We start from the raw sequence: 24,124 nt of genomic DNA, 5'->3' as shown, positions 1-24,124 counted from the left end.
TGATTTTCATAAAACATAGTTTAATATCTTAAAGGTCTACATACATATTATTATTTAAAGGTACCTAGACCATAGGACATTCATTAAGGTATTTAATATCTTCATTTATAACCAAACCAACATCTAAACACATGCAATCATGTCATAAAAAATCCAATTTATTACAAAACTTCCCAACATCTTACCATCATTGATTCTTTAACAATGACCACGAATAACCTGAAAATTGGTTTATGGAATATCCAGGGCTTAAATCAAGACAAAATTAAGGACCCTACTTTTTTGAATATTATATCTAATATGCATCTATTTAGTTTAATTGAAACATGGAGTGACAGTGGAACTACTTTGAATATACCAGATTATGCACTTATTTGCAACAGTAGTCGATCTAAACATAAAAAAGCAAGGCGTAATTCTGGTGGAATTGCAATATATGCCAAACTTTCTTTGATCAAAGGTTTGACTAAGCTTCCTAATGAACATAGTGATATCCAGTGGGTAAAGCTTAACCATAAGTTTTTTAATCTTCCAAAAGATATATATCTTGCTTTTATCTATTTTTCCCCAGAAAATTCTTCTGGGCAACCAAAAGATATTGAAGAAATGTATTCAAAATTACTCTGTAATATAGAAAACTATAGTCAATATGGTGAAGTATTGATTCAAGGCGATTTTAATGCCTACACTAGCACAACACCAGACTTTGTATACTCTGATGAATCTATTTATCCTCATGCTGAGTATGATAGCTATATATATGATATAGGTACACCAAGAAATAATCTTGATCATAAAAGGCCAAATAAGAGTGGCAAATTATTAATCGAGCTTTGTAAAGAAGCTGGGCTACGAATTTTGAATGGTAGAACAATTGGCGATCTACTTGGTAAATATACTTGTATAAAATATAATGGTTGTAGTGTTGTTGACTATGCAGTTGCATCTGCAAACTTATTACATGTTTATGCCATAAATAGTTTTACTGTGCATGACTTTACAACATTATCAGATCATTGTGCAATAAGCTGTAGCTTGTTAACATCTTTTTATGACAATACTAAAACCCAACAAGCATATTTAAAACCACTCCCAGGTAAATTTTTATGGGATTCAGAAGCTATAAATCGTTACTCTACACTAATACAGGATAAAAATACAAGTACCAAACTCAGGAAATTTCTCAGTACAAAATACTTAAATTGTAATGAGGCTGTTAATGACTTAAACACAATTCTTCAAGAAACAGCTTTGGCTTCGGCCAAATTTATCAAAGGGCGCCTTAAAAAGCAAACAAATAAACCAAAAAGAAAACCCTGGTTTTCAGGTTCATGTGATGACTTATATAAAACTGTTAAGCACTATGCCTTTCTTATAAATAAATTTCCATTTAATGGAGCTTACAGAAAAGAATACTACTCTTATCGCTCAAAATTGAGGCGAAAATGTAAACAAGAAGAAAAATTATACAAGAATAAAATATGTTCTGATCTGTCCAATAATATCAAAAGTGACCCAAAATCCTTCTGGGACTTACTTAATAAATTGAAACGAGCATCAGAAAATAATACTACTGAAAAACTGGACGAGCAAACATTCTATAACTTCTTCAAAAATTTAAATTCTTGTGAGGCTCAACCAAAGGACAATAAATTTCACAAAACTATCCTTAAAAAATTAGATGAGCTAATAAATGCACTAAAAAACAATAATTTAAATATGTCATATAACCAACCAATAACATCAGATGAAATAATCAAAGCCTCTAAAACCTTAAAAAATGGCAAATCCAGTGCAAAGGACTTGATTTCAAATGAAATGATTAAATATGGTATACCTGTACTAGTTGACCCTTTAACTAAATTATTTAACCTAATTTTCAAAAAAGGAACATTTCCTAAGGTATGGAATGAAAGTTTCATTTCATTAATACACAAAAAGGGCAATAAGCTAGACCCTTCAAATTACAGAGGTATTTCTATAACCTCCAATCTTGGAAAATTATTCAATAAAATTATATATATGAGAATTACAAAATTCATGAATGAACACAACATTATTAGTGAAAACCAAATTGGATTTAAAGAAAAATCCCGTACCTCAGATCACATATTCACCTTGAAATCTATTATAGAACAAAAGAAAAATAAGAAACAGAAGGTGTTTGCTGCCTTTGTTGATCTCAGAAAGGCCTTTGACACAGTTTGGAGAAATGGATTATTTTATATCCTTTTAGAACTTAAATTACCCTGTAAACTTTTTAATATAATTCATTCTATGTATGACGATACTACATGTAGAATTAAATTCCAAAATGGTCTCAGTGAAGAATTTATCTCCAACCGTGGCGTTAAACAGGGAGATGTTCTCAGTCCTTTATTATTTAATCTTTACATAAATAATTTAGTAAAAAGTCTCCAAGATGCTAATACAGATCCCATTGTAATTGGAGATACAACAATAAATTCCCTTTTATTTGCAGATGATATAGTTTTATTATCAAATTCTGAAAAGGGACTACAAACAGCTTTAAATGTTTTTAGTGATTTTTGTAAATGCTGGAAACTAGAAGTCAACATAAACAAATCAAAAGTCATTATATTTAACTCAAATGGGAAAACCCATAATAATTTTTTTAAATATAATAACGAATTCCTGGAAACTGTCAAATCATACTGCTACCTTGGCATGACACTACAGCACACAGGAAATCTAAATCTGTGCAGCTCATTGCTTGTTGAAAAGGGTAGAAAAGCACTTTTTAAAATAAAAAAAACAATTGGACTAAATAACCAATGCAAGCTGTTAGAAAAATTATTTGACTCCCTAGTTGTGCCTATTGCTCTATACGGTAGTGAAGTATGGGGAATAGGCAAACAACACAGGGATTCAGATCCCTTTGAACACTTGCAGTATAAATTTATTAAAGAAATTCTAGGAATACATTGTAAAGCATCAAATGCTGCATGTTTAGCCGAGCTAAATAGATTGCCTTTATATACCAAAATAGAATTTTCAGCAATAAAATATTGGCTTCATATACTTGAATCAAATAATTCACTTGCCCTAAAAATATATAAAGCAACTGAAAAAAATAACTCTTGGATAATAAATATGAAAAATCTCCTTTCAAGACTTGGTTTTCATTTTATTAATCTAAATCCTATTGATATTAAGATGTATTTAAAACACATTCAAGAGAGAATCAATGATATAGCCTTCCAAAAGCAAGAGACTGACATCAATCAAAATAAAAAAATGAACTTTTTTAATATACTTTATAAACCAAATAAAAGACCCTCGTATGTTGATCAATGCAAATCCAAAAGTGATAGATCAACATTATGTAAATTGAGGTTAAGTGCTCATACTTTATCTATTGAAAGAGGGCAATATCTAAAAATACCAAAGCAGAATAGGGTATGTCTTTGCTGTAATAATGGAGACATTGAAGATGAACTTCACTTTCTTTTAAAATGTTCCTCCTATAAATATGTGAGAGATAACCTTATTAAAAAATTAAATAATGTTCTATTGAACAACAAATTTTCTTCCTTATCATATAACTTACTTATATCAATTCTAAATAGTAATTCCCAAACAATATTAAAAATTGTTGTCAACTATTTAAATGAATGCTTGTTGGTGAGAAACTCATTATTAAAAGATACTTGATTTTTGTAATAATGTATATGCTTCTCATTTATTTTTTTATATATTTCTCTCATAATTATCCACTGTCACTCCTTCATTGTATATATATGTTATTGTAGTTAGTCTTTAATTTGTTGCCATAACCATTTATTGTCAATGTGTTAGTGCTAATAAAGTTATCTTATCTTATCTTATCTTACATTAAAAAAAGGTCTGACTATTTATATCTCATCCGATCAACCGTCCTAGATGGCATGTCACTATGAGGGCCATCGTCCTGTCACTAGTGTAACCCTTACTGTTGCTTTCATTTTGATAAATGGGCGTTCCGTAGAATTTGTGTTTACAAATTATCTCCCTTCTTTACAATGTCAACCAGGTCACACGTGACGTCAAGGTCTAAACAAAGATGAAAGGAGTCAGCTGGAGTTAAACTTTGCCATGTGATTTTAGTCCAACTCGGAGTGATATTCTTGACAAAAACTTTTGTAAAAGTGAAGACTATCGTGTCATGCAATCACTTGCACTGGGATGGCGACTGCTGTCCCGTGCGATTGTCTCCGGAATTCATAATGAGTTTCAACTCAAACCTCGTGCAAAAGTGAAAGGACCTGTGCAATTTGTGACTGGCTGTTCTGGCTTTTCAAAGTCAGTTTCTAAAACACCTAATTTTAAAAACTGGTCTTTTGGTGACGACGCATATTTCGTAGCTAAAAATACAAGTTATGATGTTATAGGTAAGCTTTACACTGAAGTGCAAGTTCATTGTTTACATTTGAGCATCCTGACAAGGTCATATAAAAAAATCTTTGTTTACATTTCGTTCTGACAAGGTAAAATAAAAAAATTAAAAAAAAGATCTATTAATTAACTTGATACCTATTTGGGAATCTGATCACTTGTCCTTTATTATTGTGTAGACGACTTTCAAAATTTGCACAATTTATTATGTTGCAATGTTAATTTCATTACATCACAAAAAGATCTGTTTTTGAGGATTGTTCAATGACTTCATATTACAGGAAAACTATGCTGATCGACCTCGGGTGAACTGATGTAACTTGATTCTTTAAAAACCTAAGTCAAGATTGATCTAACGGTATCACTTTTTTACATCATGAATACAACAATCCATTTCCCAGTACCATGGTTTCCAAGAACTGCTTATTGCTGATGATTGGATTTTAATCAGGGAACTGATAGATCTTACATGAACACTTTATTTTATTTGGTTTTATAGACCATTGTAGACATATGATATAGATATTAAAGTTTATACTTTTGAGATGTACATTTGTATGTCATTTTCTCTCATTAGAAATTTATACAATTTCACTTCAGGAATTTAATTTGTTTTTGACCTGAATATACATGTATGTATATGAAAAAGCTGTCATGGAGCATTAGGTAAACAGCATTCAATCTTTATAAAGGAAAAAAAATATGTATTTTGGGTTAAAAGGTTTTCTGAAAACTGACACCTTTGGGCTGAGGCATAGACAAATGAAAGATCTGACCGATTAACAAGATCACTAGATTCAAGACACATACTTTGTACATGTACAAATGTATTTATAGTACCAAAAGTTTCCTTCAGTTTAATATCATGGTTATAATAATGTCATCGTTGTGTAATTAAAATCACATGGAAACAAACAGCTGGAACCATCATCTTGTTAAAATGGTCAATGACCATGATGACTGTTTAAATAAATACAACTGTATATGAAATATGATACAGGAGAAAAATTAACATGATATAAATTATGTTTATATTTCTTTATATTAAATTATACAAATATAGAAAAGTATTATAATTCATTTATGCTCTTCTGGATCTTGACACTGTATGTGGGTTTATATGCCCTGTAGTGTTTAAATCTCATGAGCTTCTAAGAGGTAAAGGGCACTGACAGGGAATGTGAGCCTATATCTCTGGTGAAGCCCAAATTACAATTAAATTTATACTAAAGTGTCCTGATTTCTACAATTATTACCATTCTATTCTTCGTTTTTGTTCACAGGGTATATTTGCCTATATTCCTTGGAAAGGCAATAAATCAAATTACAGGATTAATGTTTTAAATTTCTATTAATTTAGGTGTACTTGTATGTTAAAGAATGTTAACATTTTTTTTATGTTGATAAAAACAGTTAACATGGTTAAAAACCATTGCTGTTAAAGTGTAAGATGCATATTCATGTACATGTAGGATACACGGGTGTAAAATTTCGTGATTTGTGTAGAAAAAGGTATTAGAAATATTTTGGCTGTTATTATTTTGGCAGATTCAAAACTTTTATCAATACCATTTCATGTAGTTATAAATTGTCGTAATTTATTTTTGAGATTTTGTTCTATCCCTGAAAATAAGTGAAAATTTACACCCCGCGAAAATAACCTGCTAAACAGTATGTCTGGTCACTACAATAAAATTGAGAATGGAAATGGGGAATGTGTCAAAGACACAACAATCAGACCAAAGAGTAAAAATACAGCAGAAGGCCACCAATGGGTCTTTAACACAGCAAGAAAATCATGCACCCAGAGACAGCATTCAGCTGACTATCTATTTTTTGAATCATGAAAAATTCGAATTATTTTTTTGTAATTTTTTCAGCTGTGTAGTACCATGCCAGGCCTGCCTCTATCAATTCTATTTATAGAACACTATATTTTTTTTTCTTCTTTACTAGGTGTTGCTGACGGTGTTGGTGGCTGGAGGAATTATGGTATAGATCCTGCAGCATTTCCTAGAACATTAATGAATATATGTGAACGTGTTGTGGTAGAAGATCGGTTAAATTTAAGCTCTCCCGTCAAAGTTATAGAAGCTAGTTACCAGGAATTACTGGAACAAAAGACTCCATTAATTGGTTTGTTATCTTTCTTTCACTTGTTTTGAATAATACTTATCAATTACATGAATTAACAAATGATTAACAAAAAATAATAACAGACATGGCTGAATTCACCAAAGAACATACCTTTAGTTCTGCCATCTTCAGACTGTATATTCTGTCAGATTTAGTGTGGGTTGATTAATTGATGGTTTTTGTCTTGCCTTGACGGAGTAAAAAAGCGAGACGTAGGTATGCTGTTTCCGGTGACGGCGGCGTCAACAATGTATTAGTTCGTGATAAGGTTTAAGATGAACTGCTAATGTTAAGTCAATGATATTTAGTATGCAAATTTATTGACATTTGCAATTATCGTTTCCATGGAGATTATATAGCCTCACCCCCTCTTACATGTCTTATTGACTTTGAAACTTTTCTATATAGTTTAATAGTTTATGTTTGTATTTAGATTTGGGAACAACTTATGATAAGTCAATGGTCATGATGGTATTTGGTATGCAGTTGTACAAGCATTGGCACATCTCATTTACATGGAGATTGTTTAGCCATGTTACTCAGTCATGGTTCATTGACTTTGGATATTTTCATATCTTGTGTAAGATGTTAAAGTATTGCTATTTGGATTTCAACATTTGCATAATCAAAATTCCAAAAAGGCGAGACATATCTCTGTGATAACAGTTTATTTAATAATGCATCAGCACACATATCTTATGTTACAGTGAGGTTAAATTGTACTTTAATTAAAGAAAAGGAAAATACAGCATTTAAGGAATAACAGTACTGTAGTTGAAGAGGTGCCACCGTCAAATCAAAATTGATGGTGGCAACTCTTTAACTACAGTACTGTTATTCCGATTCTAATGCATTTCAAAAAGAAATAATACGATAAAACTTGGAAAAATGTCTAAATTTGACAAATAAAAAAAATCTGCGAAACTTCATGAATGATTTTGACGCAAAGACGTCATGGGTAAACGTGACGTCATACAAATGAAAACTTACAAACTGGAGGTTATTACGTTACTTGTATGCTTCCAGTGTTTTCCATTCGGCATTTAAGCCGGGTGTGCCGACCACCTTCTTTTGAAAGCCGACCACCTTTCGACTTTAGGAGGTGATCGGCTTTTTTTTCAAAATCCGGATTTTTTTCGGTTCCGTACCGTTAAAATTTGAATACTAATCCCGCCTTGTTTTCATTGACAAAGATGGCGTCCAATCGTCAAATTTCAATGTTTTCATTAATCAATCGGGGGATAAGAAAGGCAGATGACGATGATGATAAAGAAAATACTAGACCAAATAAGTTAAATAAAATTGATAGTAATGTTGAAGTTGTGGAAATTGAACAAAAATCAACCAAACAACGGATAAGACACGCAAGTGAAGACAAATATGGGCAAGACTTCAAATGACTTATAGTCACAGAGGAAGGATACTACTGTTCTGTGTGCCAAAAATACGGCACAAAAGCAAGAAACAGGACAGAAACCTGGATCGAAAGGCCTTAAATCCATGCTGATGCATAAAATTGTAAATGAAAGAAGAGATAAAAGAGATAAATTTTTGAAAAAATAAAATCAAAGAATATTTGACAATTAATATTACTACTTCTATTTATGTTTGTTCAACTCCATTAAATGTGAATATTATACTAATCTTTATTTCTGTGACCCCCACGTGCACCCACAGTAAATTAAAAAAGGTTGGACATTAAAAAAAAAAACCACCCGGTTGCAAGTTATTTTTTTAAAACACCCACCTTACCTTAGTGAAAAAAGGAAAACACTGGCTTCAAATTCGGATAAAATAACATTAAAACAGCGAATTCGAGGTAGGTGTTGTTTTATTTTCAATTATATAATAGTAATCGACTTTTGTTGATTCAATCATTTCAAAATGGTTGTTCCTCCTTAGTTACGCCTGGTCAACTGTGGATTTGACGGCAACTTTTAGCCAATGAAAAAAATTGTTACATACAAATTGCATTAGGCCAGGATTTTTTAATTTGTTGGTTTATGGATCCGCCGACCCGATTTTGCCGATTTCCAGAATAAAAATAAAATTGACTTTTCATGCTTTTTTATTCCCGCCGACCCTAACAAATGCATTATCCCTGAAAAATAATTAAAATATTCGTTTTTTATGAAATGAAATGCTTTAATCACTAACAAAATTGATAACACTTTCTGTTGTGAAAAAATAAAACTTCCAGTCTACGATTCTAAAAATAGACGAATCAATTATAACTGACCTTGAAATGTCGTTTGTGCAAATAATTTTGCGAAACGAAACCTGTGTTTAAAACTAATTACACAATAAGTTCGTTTCCCTAATTTATCATCAGTCCGTAAGATGCATCATCTCATAGAAATAGACTTGTCTAAATGTGGACAGGTGGAAGACATCAAGTTAAAGTACTGAATATTAACTTATCATTTGGAATTTTATTGTTTCATACATAATAAAAAATATCGTCCATTTGGATAAAAAAAACGGGAATGCATGACAACAGATTAACCCGATATTTTTCGTTTTTCCGGTGGACGAGTCTATTACGTTTTTGACACATGTGTTAAAACTTATTTTCGTACGACGTTTTTACATTTTTTTTTCTTTATCAGTTTTCGTGCTTGAAGATCGTTATTCACCAAGTTTTCTGGAATTGATTAAGAGCTACGCGAATCTGTTTTCCTTGTTTGTGAAATGACGATTTAATTTCGTCTTTGTCCGTGCAACCACTTTTTTACGGGAAATTATTAGACAATGTCATGCGATATTTTTTATAGGTGAGCAATAATATTTCATTGAACTAAAATTTAAGAAATGATGACAAAATAGCATAACAAACATATTGTTAGAAAGGTGAAATATATATTTATTTTTCTGTCTTGAAAGATATTTTTTTCTTTTTTTTTCCCGACCGACCGATCCGACTTTTTCAAGGGGAAAATCCGTAAACCAACAAATTAAAAAAACGTGGCCTTAGAACAATGTAGAATAGTACATGACATGTACATCATTGTATACATGTATAACAAAACAGGAATAAAACAATTCTAAAATGGCTCTCACAATTAAGTTGTCATGGTAATAAGGTGTATGCTTTACAGAAAATTTAATGAATCCTAGAGTTTTCCAGTTTTGAAATTTAAATGCCGGTGAGAAAGGAAATGTCAAAGCAAGAAGTTCTTCAAATGTGCTTTCCATCATTTTTTCTGCTAAAACCTGCAAATTAGCCTTTATTTCAAGGTACCTAAATACATTTATAAAGAATATTGTGGTCACTGAGTAAGTTTGTGTGCTAATAAACATGCTAAAATCAAGGATTTTTTTTTTCAAGACATTCAACTAATTGTAATTTTAAGTGATTATTTTCTTTAAAAGTTTCTATACTTGAATTGGTGAAATTTTTACTAATAGAAAATGATGGTGTTGAAAAGTTGTAAAGGTGTTTTTAAATACATTTTAAATTTTCATAAATCCTGTGAATGGTAGATAATTTCAGATACATATATACACTGAGAATCTAAAATACATGCATGTCTTCACTTGATGTGCCCTATAATGTGGACTTTATTACATCAGACATTTTTTTATAAGATCAAAGAACAGGAAGATCAATGAAGATAACCTCATGCTTTTAGTGTCTGTACATATATATACATTATAATGTCATACATGTACCTGTATGAAGAATATTTATTTGATTAATCTATAATGGGCTGTAAGGTCACTAGTACATTGTACATTAAGTATTTGATATAATATGGTAATCCATTTTATAGTTGGCTACTCAAATATGTGTTATATTTGTTCTAACTAAGATTATCCAAATTCTTTAGTTACATATAGAATTCCATGATTGTGGACTACTTGTACTCACCTTGTGGGAATTTTATAGGAGATATTATTTGTGAGATAGCTAGTTTCCTAAATGTTCAAATGATGTTTAATATACAAATGTAAATTTCTCAATTTCTATGCGAGTCTAAACATGCTAAAAAGCACTAATTTATAAATAGTCAGTTTCATTCTATTTGTGTACAAAAAACTTATTGGACAATTTATAAATTGGTACATGTAGGTTAAGAAAATGGTTAATAGACAACTTTCGACAATGTTGGAGTTCAATGCATTTCTGTCAAAAACTTTGGTTTTAGTGAACGTCATTCGTGCGTTTAGGGGCATCGTCACTTCTGTTCCAATGTTGAGCGAGTGGTTGAAAAATTATAATGCAATATTGTACCAATTATTCAGCAAATTGAATAAACATGATTGACCATCAACACTGCTGTCATTAGGGAATTGTGAGTAAGTATCTACAGAACAACCATTATTTCTAGTTTATCCTGCATGTTGACGATCGCAAAGACGCTTGGTGAACGTTAATAGTGTAGGAAACAGGCGATTCCCTCTATCTGCAGATCTGGTAAATGACGTCATAAAGGAGCGCACAATTGACGATTTTTTTCGGGTGATGGACAAACTCGAAAGTGGTCTTTTGTATTACAACTACATACAGTTATTTAAACTGTTTACCTCTTACTTCACACATGATGAATTTATGAAAAGTGATGATATTGTCATATTTAAAATCTAAAGTATTGCAGTATTGAATTATAAATTACTGACGGAAGGTATTATTTGATAGATGTTGTAAATAAAAAAAGATATAAAATTTTATAAAGATGCTTTTTTTTGGCAAATTTACCTATCATTACAACATTTCCATTACTGTATCTGTCAGGCTGCCAGAAGTGTAGTGATGTAGATTTAAATTTAATGACCAGGGTTTTTATTTATATTTTCAACCTTTTAATTTTGTTCATGTTCCGTGAACTATACAGCTCTACAAAATAAACTTTTGGCATCATATAGATATTTATAAAAATAAATGTGTTATGAACTATTATATGATAAGCTTACGTTGATATAAGAATTTAAGAAATATAAATATCTGCATGATCTGATGTAAGGATTTAAATTTAATAGTTAATTTATTGTTGGCAATGATCGGTAATGTTACCTTTGGGCTATTGAACTTGTAGAAGAAGTTTAGGATTATTTGCATCTCAGGGACATTTGAAGGACCTTTTAATAACATTGTAGTTAAATTAGATGTACTGTACCTAACAGATAACATTCATATAACCTTGAGCTAAATAAATCCTCAGTTTACTGTTTATGTTCATTTTCTATATAAGACGTTAAGGACATGAAAACAATTGTTAATATACATTGCAGGGTCGTAGCATAATGGAGGCAAATGAGGCAAATGCCTCACTTTTGAACGACGACCAAACTTAAGAAGTGTCATTTTTTTTCTTCAATTATGTATTTTACATTATCAATATTCGAGTTTCAAATTATCTACCGGCACACTACATACAGTGTGTCCTATCTGCAGCAGCAATTGCAGCTTTTACCATAGCGGTGACGCTAAAAAAATAAGTGTTCTGAATACAAATCAAAATAAAAAAATTGAAACAAATCTTAATGCCGTTACAAAACTGGTTGAAGACGGGTTCTTTAAAGAAAAAAAAAGATGAAAAAGGTAACTCGTGAGTATAAACACCCCCTATAAGTATGCTGGCTTATTACTTTTCTTGGTTTATTTTTGAATCGATAACACTATAAGTTACCAATGTTTACAGTATCAACTCACTGAACAACAAATGCTAATCGATAAAATAATTCATTGACCAAAAATATAATAATTATTTATAATTAATTTGAACAGAATCATGAAGCGTCATTTCTATGGAAGTCTTTAAGGTATAAGGCAATTTATGATTTTATTTATCTTAAATAAAAGTATGAAATATATTTTTGGTATTGTTTGATAATATTTTTTTCGTGTTTCTTTTTCTGATTATGATCAGCATTGTCTCAGTCTGGTTGTATGCTAGCGTGTTCCATTGATTCTTGTGTGGTAGGTCGTGGGTTGGAACCCCGTTAGGTCAAACCAATGACTTAAAAATTGGTCGAATATTTGCCTCAGTTGATTTAGACCTGCGCTACGGCCATGCATTGGCATTCATACCACATCTTATATTCATATGCATTATGTGAAATATTATATATGTAGCCTCTCCTATTTGGGGATATACATAATTACATGTACCTTTTTTGAGATAGCAACCGAACAACAAATTTAACTGAAGACTTCTAGAGGTCAACTTCCAGTTTTAAATACAAGTTGAGGATGATTTCTATACAAGTGTTTCGACTATCTTATTTTTTGAAGATGGCAAAACTACTGTACTTTTTGTGCTGGTTAAATGTTAAAATTGAAATACGTCATTTGTTAGATAGGGACTACCACTTTGCCAATTTTGTGGTAGAGGTGAGAACTGAGACATTGAGTTCCCTACCCTTTTCACATTTTTAAAAATACATGTAAAATAAATACATCCCCTTAAGTATTGTATCTATAGCTACAATGCCTGCAAAATTTCATGAAGAGATGAATAGATATGACAAATATCTGATGCATTTAAGACTGTAGATTAAATCTAATTTGTGATGTTTTTTAACATCTGGTTAGTTTCAGAAACTTGCTTCAATCAGCAACCAAGTCTAATGTTTTGTCTTAGATTTCCGACGTTATCCATGTTATCACTTATCATGCTTATAATGAAAAAGTTACCAATTCCAATGCCTTCTGATTCCTACCAAACACTACCCTTTGTGTATTTGTATATGTTTTTCTACATAATCTATAGCTTGATTCTCTAGTGAAGATGTACTTTGACAACAAAATTAAAGACACCAAAAAGAAGTGACTATGTCAAGTCCAGATGAAATTCCTTGGATATCATTTGGAATGTTATTTATTTTGATAGATTAAATTTCACATATATATTAATTATCCTCACTTTACTTGTTTTGCATATTTTGAATGAGTTTTATTTTGTTTAAACGAATATATGTCATTATAAGGTGTGAGAATTGTTGGAATTGATGAGAAAATTACATCATATAACATGTAAATACATGTACATGTAACATTTGAGACATGTCGGTAGCATATATATATATATATATATACATTTGGAACAGTTACTTCATTATATATGTACAATTATATAAGAGAGATCTTATCTTAGAGCTTACCAAGGTGCGTAAATGTACCAAAAAGTTCTGTTCATTCAAAAATTATTAAAAGGTTTTCATAATGTGAATAATAAATCTGGGAAAGAATCGCAATGATTAGAACTCAAATTTCAATATCCAATTCATAAACATGTTATTGTATGCAGATTTACCTGAAATTGCAATACTAAATGCTTTCAGTAAAAAAACTCACTAGTTTAAGAAAGACTGACATTCCGTTGGTAAAATGAAAAAAAGATGATTGGAAAAATCTTCTTTATAAATAAAACATTACACAGAAAACTTAAAATTGAGTAAAATGACCATTCAAAACATTGAATGATTTTTGGTTCTGTAGAATCTGTAGAAGTGTAAGCTGTTCTTGCTACAATAGAGGTCTGTTTGCATATCAATCAAGGAACACATTTGACCTTGGCCAGCATTCTATTTTTCTGCCCATTGCTGCCTCTACAAGCTAACAGAATCTAAAATTTACCAAAAGATGAGCGTCTGGCTTGTGGACTTGAAAGTTTGCTGTGATGCTCTGTGTATTTTTTCCCCTGATTGTATGATTGACTGTTACAAATTTGATCTTTTTATCACAATCTATAATGAAATCACATTTTAATGTCAATTGTTTTTGTTGTCATTCAACCACAAACAGAACTTAATCAATGTTAATTGAAATGTAATGAATGTGTGGTCAGGTCTTCATTTATTTAACCAAAATTAACATAATTTACTATGGCACTGTACAATTAATATACATTTTAATTCACAAATTAACTAAATTGGTATGTACATGTAGGCACTGTGGGGTTGATAAGTAGTAAGATTTGAAGACTGCATTTTTTACAGGAGTTTGTGAAGGTAGAATTTGTGAAGAAACAAAATAGAATTTGAAAACACAGTTGGATCACACGAAAAAAACACCCAGCATCCAAGACTTGAAAATTGCTGTGTTGCCAATGCCGTCAGATACCTTCCCCCTATTACATTTACCAGTAATAGAGTTAAAGGACTGAAACACAATAGTTTTGATAGAAAGTAATTTTTAATAATAGGCCTTAATCATTAGTCTGAAGACAGTGGACAGAGATGACTGTAGGTGTCCCTTTAAATGTTTCGTAAGCTTTATGATAATAAGTCAGAAGACAGTGGACTATTGAGATGACTTCTACGTTTCCCTTTAAATCTTTCATAAGCTATGATCGTAGTCTGAAAATCAATGTACATTGTTTAACATCGTCTGGCTGAGTGAAGTAATCCTATTTATCGGTGTGGTGAAGTTAGAAACACATCTGAGACCTTATACAATACTATATAATTCAATGTAATACATTACCTCTATGACTGTAATTAACATCAACACTAGTACATACTGGTGTATTGAATACATATGTAATTATAGGTGGCTTAACATTCTCCTAATTACATGGACATGATGGAGGGGTGATAGAGTTAAAGTTGGTAGCAGAGAATTATGTGTGTTAATAAAAAAAATTCAAACATTAATATATGTTTTACAGTCGGAAACCAGGTTGAAATAGAACAAAAGAATCGAAGCTCTTTGTTAGAGAAGGCGATAAATGTTTACTGTATTGTTTACTATAGTGACAAATTTTTTAAAAGTTAATAGAAACAAACAAAATTGCAATTTTCTTCTCAATTACGAGGTGTTTTATTTTAAAAACACCATTTGCATAAGTTTTCAATTTATCTAGTTCATAGTTAAGCAGAACAATTAGATATCAAGTCGCCGACATGGGTATCTTTCAAGTTGGATGACAAAAATGCATAACCTCCGATTTTTTTGAAAAAATTACCACGGACGGAAACCATATCAATCTATTACTTCAGTAATTTTCATGTCTGCCCTTCCATTATGTGACTGAAGAAAAAATTCCAAAAATGGGTAACAATTGTATCGAAAAGAGAAAATGAGTGCACCGTTTTATGTTAGGGCGTGTTTGAGTTGAGTATTTTGTCTTGATATCGTACAAAGCAAGAATATTTCATACATCGTCTCGCTTCAAATTCTATCATTTTTATACATTAAAGCTACAGGTTGACGTTATAACACAAAAAAATCACAGTACTAAAAGATGAAATATATAGGTCAAGTGAAATACCTATCTAATGAGTCACAAAAACAGAGAAGGTGTGTTCGAATAGCTATTTTTTTACTGAAAGTACTTGACGACAGTCTTTCAAGTTGGATGATGAAAATGCATATCTTCGAAAAATTCCAATTTTTTGTGTGTGATAACTAGAGTTTATAGTCTTCATACACTAAAAAAATCTAGTCTGCCCTTCCACGAAATATTTATTTAGAATTTTTTTAAATGTTTATGAATTTTCGAAAATTCCACCTGACAACCGATCAGACAATAGTTTTAAGTTGAATCAATGCAGACAAGATTATTAACTGATGCTCATTAGCTAGTTGATACATTTGTCTTTAAAAATACAACTGACATATAAGGATCGTAATAGTGCAATATGGATAAATTTATCGGTTTCCAAGAGCAAAATTGGTAGCGCGTCATCCCTACAATGGCTTCCGTTTCTACGATTGTGAAAATGAACTGGCGTAATGGGGAGATAGTTTTGACGAAGTAGGATCCTGACTGTTTAAAGGTCGAACAAATAGTGTTTCTCTACAATAAGTTGTTTTTCATGATTTTGAAGATAGTAAATATTATTTGGAAATTATAAACTAAATTTTAAAATCCTTTAAAATAGTGGGTGCAGACATACTTAGATTGCATTCTTATTTTTTTTTACTCAACTTTTTGAACAATGTCTTGACAGCACACATTGTTTTATACAGAGGTGTACATGTGATATTATCAGACTAATTTCAAATGTTAAGGTATCAATTTTATTTTACATGTTTTAACATCAAAATCATGATCTGTCTTTACATCCAATGCAAAGTTACTGTAATAATTATTTTTACAGTCTTTCCATTATACCAGAAGATTTTCTAACATTTGATGAAAGCACAGAAAAATTACCAGAAATTATCCTTCTTATGCTTAATGTTAACCTAATTGTCTTATTGAAAATGAAATTGAGAATGGAAATGGGGAATGTGTGAAAGAGACAAAGAGAAAAGAATGGAAATGCATATAGCACACAACTTAATGAAAAGAGAAACAATAAACATGATAAAGTCTTCTCTCATATACCCCAAAATTACAACAAAGGCCCTCATTGTAATGTTTTGCTTAAAAAAGTGCATTATTGTATAGAATTTGAATGTTTTTACTCAAAAATAAAGTTTGTTAAACAGGTAAATTGAGTAATATTACCGTACATGAATTTAAGATAACCGCAGGAAATTAATCATGTAAATTTTTTTTAAGCCATAATTAATTTAAACAAGTTTATTTTGTACCTGTTGCTACCCTTATCTATTAAAAGTTTAGGCTTATCACATGAAAATGTACATGCCATACATTATCTTTAGATGTATAAAAAGATGATAAATTATAGAAAGCAGGCCTAGGTGTTTACATGTTTCATTTTGTTGTTGAAAGTTTGGTAAATCATGTATCAATTAATCTGTGATCAAGTTTTACCAAAGAAAATTATGAACCGTCCAATATATTAAAGTAAGAAGATGTGGTATAATTGCCAATTAGAACAATTTCCATAGAAAAAACAACTGTAGTGAAAATAAAGTACAGGCTACCATGCATACAGCCTTCATCAATGAGTGGTAAATATAAAAAAGAACCAAACAATTGCTTTTTGGTGTTTTAACGCCACTTTTAAGCACTGCTTTTGGGCTATTTTATGGCGGCCAGTTTTCATTGGTAGAGGAAGCCTGAGAGTGTCTGGAGAAACCTACTGACCTTCGATAGGAAAACTGACAATCCTAGTCAAAAAGATTGAGGTGCACCTGCATGAGTGGGGATCAAACTCACAACCCCAGTGTTGACTAGCTAGTGATTACAGTAGTAACTACTGAGATCACTGGGCCACCGAGGCCTCACAAATCAAACAAGAAAGCTAAATACATGTGAACAAAAACAAACATAATATAGAGTAGCAGACAACAACCAATGTGACTGAATCATAATGGAACAGGGTTAAACATATTTATGTTCAATTTTGAACTTTTAAATTGCAGGTAGCAGTACAGCCTGTATAGTTGCCTTAAATCGTGAAGAGAGAAGGGTGTATTCAGCAAACCTAGGCGACAGTGGTTTCCTTATTATACGTGATGGAGAAATAGTCCATCGATCAGAGGAGCAGCAGCATTATTTTAATACTCCATTCCAGCTGGCTGTAGCCCCTCCCAGTCAACAAGGTCTTGTCTTGAGTGACAGGTATGTGTAGTATAGATGGCACTCTTTTAATTAAAGTACTGTAGTTGCAGTCTCTGAATTAGTAATTCTTTAATCTGTTAAACAAGTAATTGGATGCAAGTGTTAGATCTTTGGTAGTCTTACTGTTAACCATTGATTTTATGACATAAATTTAAATCATCACAAATACATGAAACTTGGATGTTTCCTTGTACATAAGTCTGCACCATTTGACACTAGTCTGATGCCCAAGACTATTAAACATTTATTTGGACTTAATAGTAAGCATTTGAAATGATTTGTATAGACACATAAGAACATGCTGGAATATTGGTCTTTTGAACTAGAAATTGGTGCAGACTGATACATGTTTTATAGATACATCTAAAAAACGAGAAGATAGTGAAAATAAATAGCCCAGAAATATTCCATTTACCAATTGCCAATTTAATTTAATTACACTTTTTTTAAACAAATTACTTCCCTTTGTCAATCTTGGACTGGTTCCATACTGGTAAAAATTAGCCTTTGCCAATGCAATGCATGATGAATTGAAAGTGATGTATCGGCAGTTTAACTTATTTCTCATGAAAACTAATTTGTGATGTCAAAAGTATATAGCTTAACAACAAATAATGTAATTAAAAGATTTTCAAACCTTAAAGATTACTCACATTACGCTCAGATAAAATTGATGTCCCTCATAAGGGAGACAACTAAAAAAGGGATCTCTAATTACAGGGTCAATTACGGGAATTGGCAAATAGCCTATTGCGGCTTGATAGAATTTAAGTGGAAATATAGGATGTGTGACAATAAGTTGGTTTACAGTGTATATATACTTACAATTCTTGGCAATGAGAATTTTGTATAGGGTTATTAGGGTACAGAAAATTCATAATTAATGGTAGACCTAGTGTTGATCTCTTAATATCTTACTTTTGTTTGATAGTGTATTTTGGTTAAACTTGCTGCCTCATTGGTGAATACATGTTATCTTCTTTTATTCATGTAATTTGTTCAGTCAGTTTTGGACAAACATTAAACATGTAACATCAAGTATGTAGACTATCAGCTTTTGCATTTTATATTTGATGAAAATATTTCATTGTCATCATTTTCAGTCCAAGTATGGCAGACAGTTCATCATTTCCTGTAGAAGAAGGGGACGTAATCATGTTGGGAACTGATGGCTTGTTTGACAATTTATCAGAAGATATGTTGTTACGGCATATTTCACAATTACAGGTTGGTTTGTACAAATGTACTATTTACATCCTATTTCTAAACATGCTCGATGAAAATTAACTCATAAAAGTATTTAATAGAAAAATGAAAATGGAAGAACCTTAGCTTGTTGAATAGAAGTTGACATTTCTATTATCTAAATAATCTACGAACACAGAAAGTTAATCGAGTTTCTAGTGAAAAACAACTGTTAACATGATTATAGAAAAACAAAGGTCCCTTCCATGACACAAAATCAGGACATGCCCACCAAGAAAACTACACAAAAAGGAAAGAAACAGTGTTTTTAATGTAGTTTAATTATTACTAATGCCAAATTACCAAAGCTTTCCGAACAAAACTTAATTTGGCTATATTATTGCCATGTTTATTTTCTAGTTTTAGAAAATTTAAAAGGAGATAGAAATGTCAATGAACTTATCAAAACCCAATTTGAAATCTTTTGTCTTGCCTTGAAGAAGTAATAGTGGAAGACTTCGATTTTGAATGCAGCATAGGAGGCAGTGCCAATAATTTGTTTAAGTTTGTTGTTAGGTCATTTAAGGGGAATCTCTTTTGATAAATGCATGGTATTTGGTAAGTACATGTATAAACATTGGCACATTTCTCTTCTATGAAGATTATATGACTCCACCCTGTAAGTCAAACTCTATTGTTTTTGTATTTTTTGTGTACTTTCATGTTAAAGTTTGTGATAAGGTGTGTATAAGGGGAACCATTTATAGATAAGTCAATGATTTGATTTGAAGTGGAAATGCATTGGGGATCTCATTTTTATTAAGATTATTTGGCCCTGCACCTAGTCACCGTTATAAAGTCCTAATTACACTATATCACAATAATGTTCATAATGGTATTGTATTATTACAGGACCCTCAACCAGAAAGTGTTCAGCAGACTGCCAGTTGTATAGCAGAAGAAGCACATTTGTTGTCTTTTGATGAAAACTATCTATCACCATTTGCTTTATCAGCCATTGACATGGGAATAGACTTTATTGGTAAGTTGAAATGTTAAGATAAATTAACCAGATATTATTTTTACATGTTTTAATTGAATATATTGGTTGTCACATGTATGTTTCCAGGTATGGAAATTTGCATTGGCCCAGTAGTCCATGTTAAAAAAAAGCAGTGGTGGAACATATTAAAAAAAATTAGAAATTTATTATTACAATGTATAAACTAGCTTATGTTGAATAGGTATATTAGCAATTATAACATTTGTATAAGTTAGAAGTAAGATGAAGAATTATGATATTAGGTATAGGAAGATGTGGTGTGAGTGCCAATAAGACAACTCTCCATCCAAATAACAATTTAAAAAAAGTAAACCATTATAGGTCATATGTACAGCCTTCAACAAGGAGCCTTGGCTCACACTGAACAACAAGCTATAAAGGGCCCCAAAATTACTACTAAGTGTAAAACCATTCAAACGTTAGTACATTAGTGGCCTTCTGCTGTTGTCTGCTCTATAGTTGGGTTGTTGTCTCTTTAACAAAGCCCCCATTTCCATTCTCAATTTTACATGTATTAATTACTGTTAAAGAACATACACTGATATTTCAATTTAATCTGGAAGGTGATTATAAAATGTCAAACATTGGTTGCAGCTGATTGGTTGTGTGTCTTTTTTTTTTTTTTTTTTTTATATATCCATATTCACAATTACTCAAAAGAAAGTGTATGATTTAGGGATATTGGAAGTTCCTACCTACCTTCTCACATTCATTTAAATAGAAAAATAGCCCAATTTACAATCTCCCTATATAATGTACTATTATTTTTTTATTACAGGGGGGAAACCAGACGATATCACTGTAGTTATAGCCAAAATTACCAGTTTTTCTGACAGTATATAATACTTGTCCTAGTATCTGTGTAAATCTGTCATCATGAAGACAATATGCAACAATTTACTGATTGCGGCAGAAAGATTTTGGTCTAGGAGCTGCTTAAGTCTGTCATCAAGAAAATATGCAACAATTCGCAAGGAATTGTCACAGAAAGATTTTTTTCAAAGAGCTATTTCAACTATTCATCATCTGACAGACAATATGCAACAATTTCCCAAAGGATTGGCACAGAAAGATTTTTTTCCTTTCAAGATTTTTTTGTTAGATGATAAATTTCTAAGTTTTTAAGAAACTAATGCCAAAGACTGGAAACTCGATTATTAAAACAATGATCATAATCCTTACATGTTTTAATGTTTTCAAGACCAGAGAGTTTACTGCAAATGAACAGTGCCAATTAATTGTGGCAGTAGCCGAAACAGATATTTGTTGTTTTCAGTGATGTATAATAGCAATCTAATTGCATATATTACTGTGTGGATTGTTGCATAGTAGATAGTTGGTAGAGAGTGGGGTGCTATTACAATAAATCATGTCTTTCATATTTCTCGTCTTTATTAATAGAATATATATATATATAAAGATCTTTGTAGATTGTATTACCTGTAATTATGTCATATTTTGTTGCTCTTTTATTTTGATTTTTGCTTTAATTGTTGTAAATTTTGTACTACCATATTTTATTACATTTTCTTTTTGTGTACAATTATCAAATACTTGTTCTATTTGAACTTTACCTTAAAAAAGCCTTGTACAGTAAAATTTAATGGGAACATTATTGTATCCCTTACTGTAGTGAAACTTCATTTTCTATACTGATATTATTTAGATATTAAGAACTAGGATATTTGAACTCTGAACAGCACTAAGCCCTAAAAGCCAAAACTAAATTTTTCATAGGATTACCTCAATTTTTATTTGACTATCAAATTGTTAATACTCAGAAACAAATTAATATTCTAACAATGAAAAAAATTGAGGCAGCAAAACAATATGAATCCAAATGGCAATATGAATTGCAGCATGCTTTTCTCATGATAATGATATATACAGTCTCTGGACTGATTATTTTTAATGCTCCAAAAGTTTCTTATTTGATGGAATTATAGTCAGGGATATGAAGAGTTTGCTGTGAACTTAGTTGCATCAATTTTTTTTTGTCTTTAAAAATCAATTTTTATTTGTAACAAAAAATTTAACATGTTTTGATAGTTTCTGTTTAATTTTTTTTGTGACCCAGGAAAATTAAAAGCTTGATATTTTGTTTAGATATATGTTGTTTAAGATTTTATGTTGCTGTAGACGTCTTTTGATTATTTGTGTCATTGGGTTGCTGTCCCATTGACCTTCACCCCTCTCCCCCTTTTATTTGTATATACAATCCAGAATTTTGCTTTAATTGATAGATAGTGATCTCAGGGAATTTACAATTCCAGTTTATATCTTGTTTGAATATTCATGTTGTAATCATATCTTCACCAGGGTATAAAATGGGGTTAACTGATAACACTGATTCTTACCATATTTCGTAGTGTTCTAAAACCTCAAAATACTAAAAAAAAAATAGAGAAGAAAAAGAAAAGAAAAAAAAATGTAAAAAAAGAATATACGAAAAATAAAAAAAAAATAAGAAAAAAAATAAAAGACTATTTGTGCATTTGATTTTTGTGCATCAATTCTTATATTTACAGTTCACAGTGTTTATTTCAGGTCACCAGTTTAAAAAAAACTATAATACTTATAGCTTTTGTCTCACATTAAGAACAAAAAAGAAAATAATATAAAAAAATTAAAAAAAAAGAAAATATGAGAAAAAATAATAATAAAGAGTAGAAAAAATAATAGATTATATCTGCATTTAATTTTTGTGCATCAATTCTGATAATATATTACAGTTCACAGTGTTTACTTTAGGTCACCCGTTTTAAAACACTATAATACTTATATCTTTTGTCTCACATTCAATGACATTCTGAACAAAAAAGAATAACAAATGAATAATAATGAAAAAGAAAATAAGAAAATATGAGAAAAAAAGCAGAAAAAATAATAGACTATATCTACAATTGTTTTTTGTGCATCAATACTGATATATATCATGTCACAAGTGTTAAATTCAGTTCACCAGTTTTAAAAAAAACCTTTAATAATAATAGTTCTTGTTTCACATTCAGAAAGTAGTGGTTAACCAAATTATTTAACAACTGTTATATTTTTTGCACTTATAAATATGTTTTTGAAACCTTCTAGTGGTTAACCATAAAGTTTTAGCTATAATTAAAATGTAGAGATAGTTTTAGATAGAAGGGTCAAATTTGTCATCTTTTATGGAAAGTAATAAACTTGTATTCATTGATTAAAATAAAAAAAGTTCGCATAAATTTACTATAATTCAAGGGATAAAAACTAATATTTATGTTGTATTGTGTACTGTTTGTTTATCCTTCATGTATTCGTTTACTGTGTATAGAAAATTAAAATCTTCGGGTATAGATTGTTTTCACTTGTGTGTGTTTTTTTTTATTCTGCATGTCAAATTCCATTTTTGAATACATTAAAATCCATTTCATAATGAATTTATATTGTAAATATTTTTAAGTAGCTGTACATATTTCAGTTTAGAAAATTTGAGAAAGTTAATTTTATCTTAGAAGAGTGGCCTAGAAATTAATTAGTTGCAAATTTTGTATTGATTATTGCACATTTTGTAAATATAGGTAATATATTATAAATCAACTAATAATGTATGAAATAATGTGTTGAGTTTTAAAAAGTTAGATTTTTCATATGTTAATTTATTCTTATTCTTCTAGATAATATTTCTTATTTCGAATGTGATATTTCTGTAGAGGCTGGACACATTTTTTTTCATTTTTGTTTGTGAATGTGTGTAATTAAGATATACATAGCTGGTATATAAAAGGGTGATCTCACTGTTTTTTTATTACTTTTTGCATGGAACTATAACATGTAGATCTGTATACAAATTTAACACTTCAGGAAGGATCTGAAGGGTTTTTTAAGTCTACCACTGTAAAAGTTCTGTTGAAAATAAATTTGTATTGTAAATAGGATACATTTTTTT

The 24,124-nt window shown here is 30.6% G+C and overlaps 1 protein-coding gene across 1 annotated transcript; it reads left to right on the top strand.

Moving 5' to 3' along the window:
- The first annotated feature begins 3,995 nt into the window (after window positions 1-3,995).
- On the top strand, window positions 3,996-23,161 carry LOC139528116 (protein phosphatase PTC7 homolog). The gene is made up of 6 exons (XM_071323945.1): window positions 3,996-4,391; window positions 6,352-6,531; window positions 17,756-17,954; window positions 19,058-19,181; window positions 20,052-20,181; window positions 20,981-23,161. Exons 1-6 carry the CDS (start codon window positions 4,166-4,168, stop codon window positions 21,043-21,045), a joined length of 924 nt encoding a protein of 307 aa, XP_071180046.1. The 5' UTR covers window positions 3,996-4,165; the 3' UTR covers window positions 21,046-23,161.
- The last annotated feature ends 963 nt before the right edge of the window (window positions 23,162-24,124 follow it).

The sequence above is a fragment of the Mytilus edulis genome, chromosome 6 (genome assembly GCF_963676685.1).
Source record: "Mytilus edulis chromosome 6, xbMytEdul2.2, whole genome shotgun sequence".
NCBI lineage: Eukaryota > Metazoa > Mollusca > Bivalvia > Mytilida > Mytilidae > Mytilus > Mytilus edulis.
This window is presented reverse-complemented; position numbering and strand designations above follow the sequence as displayed.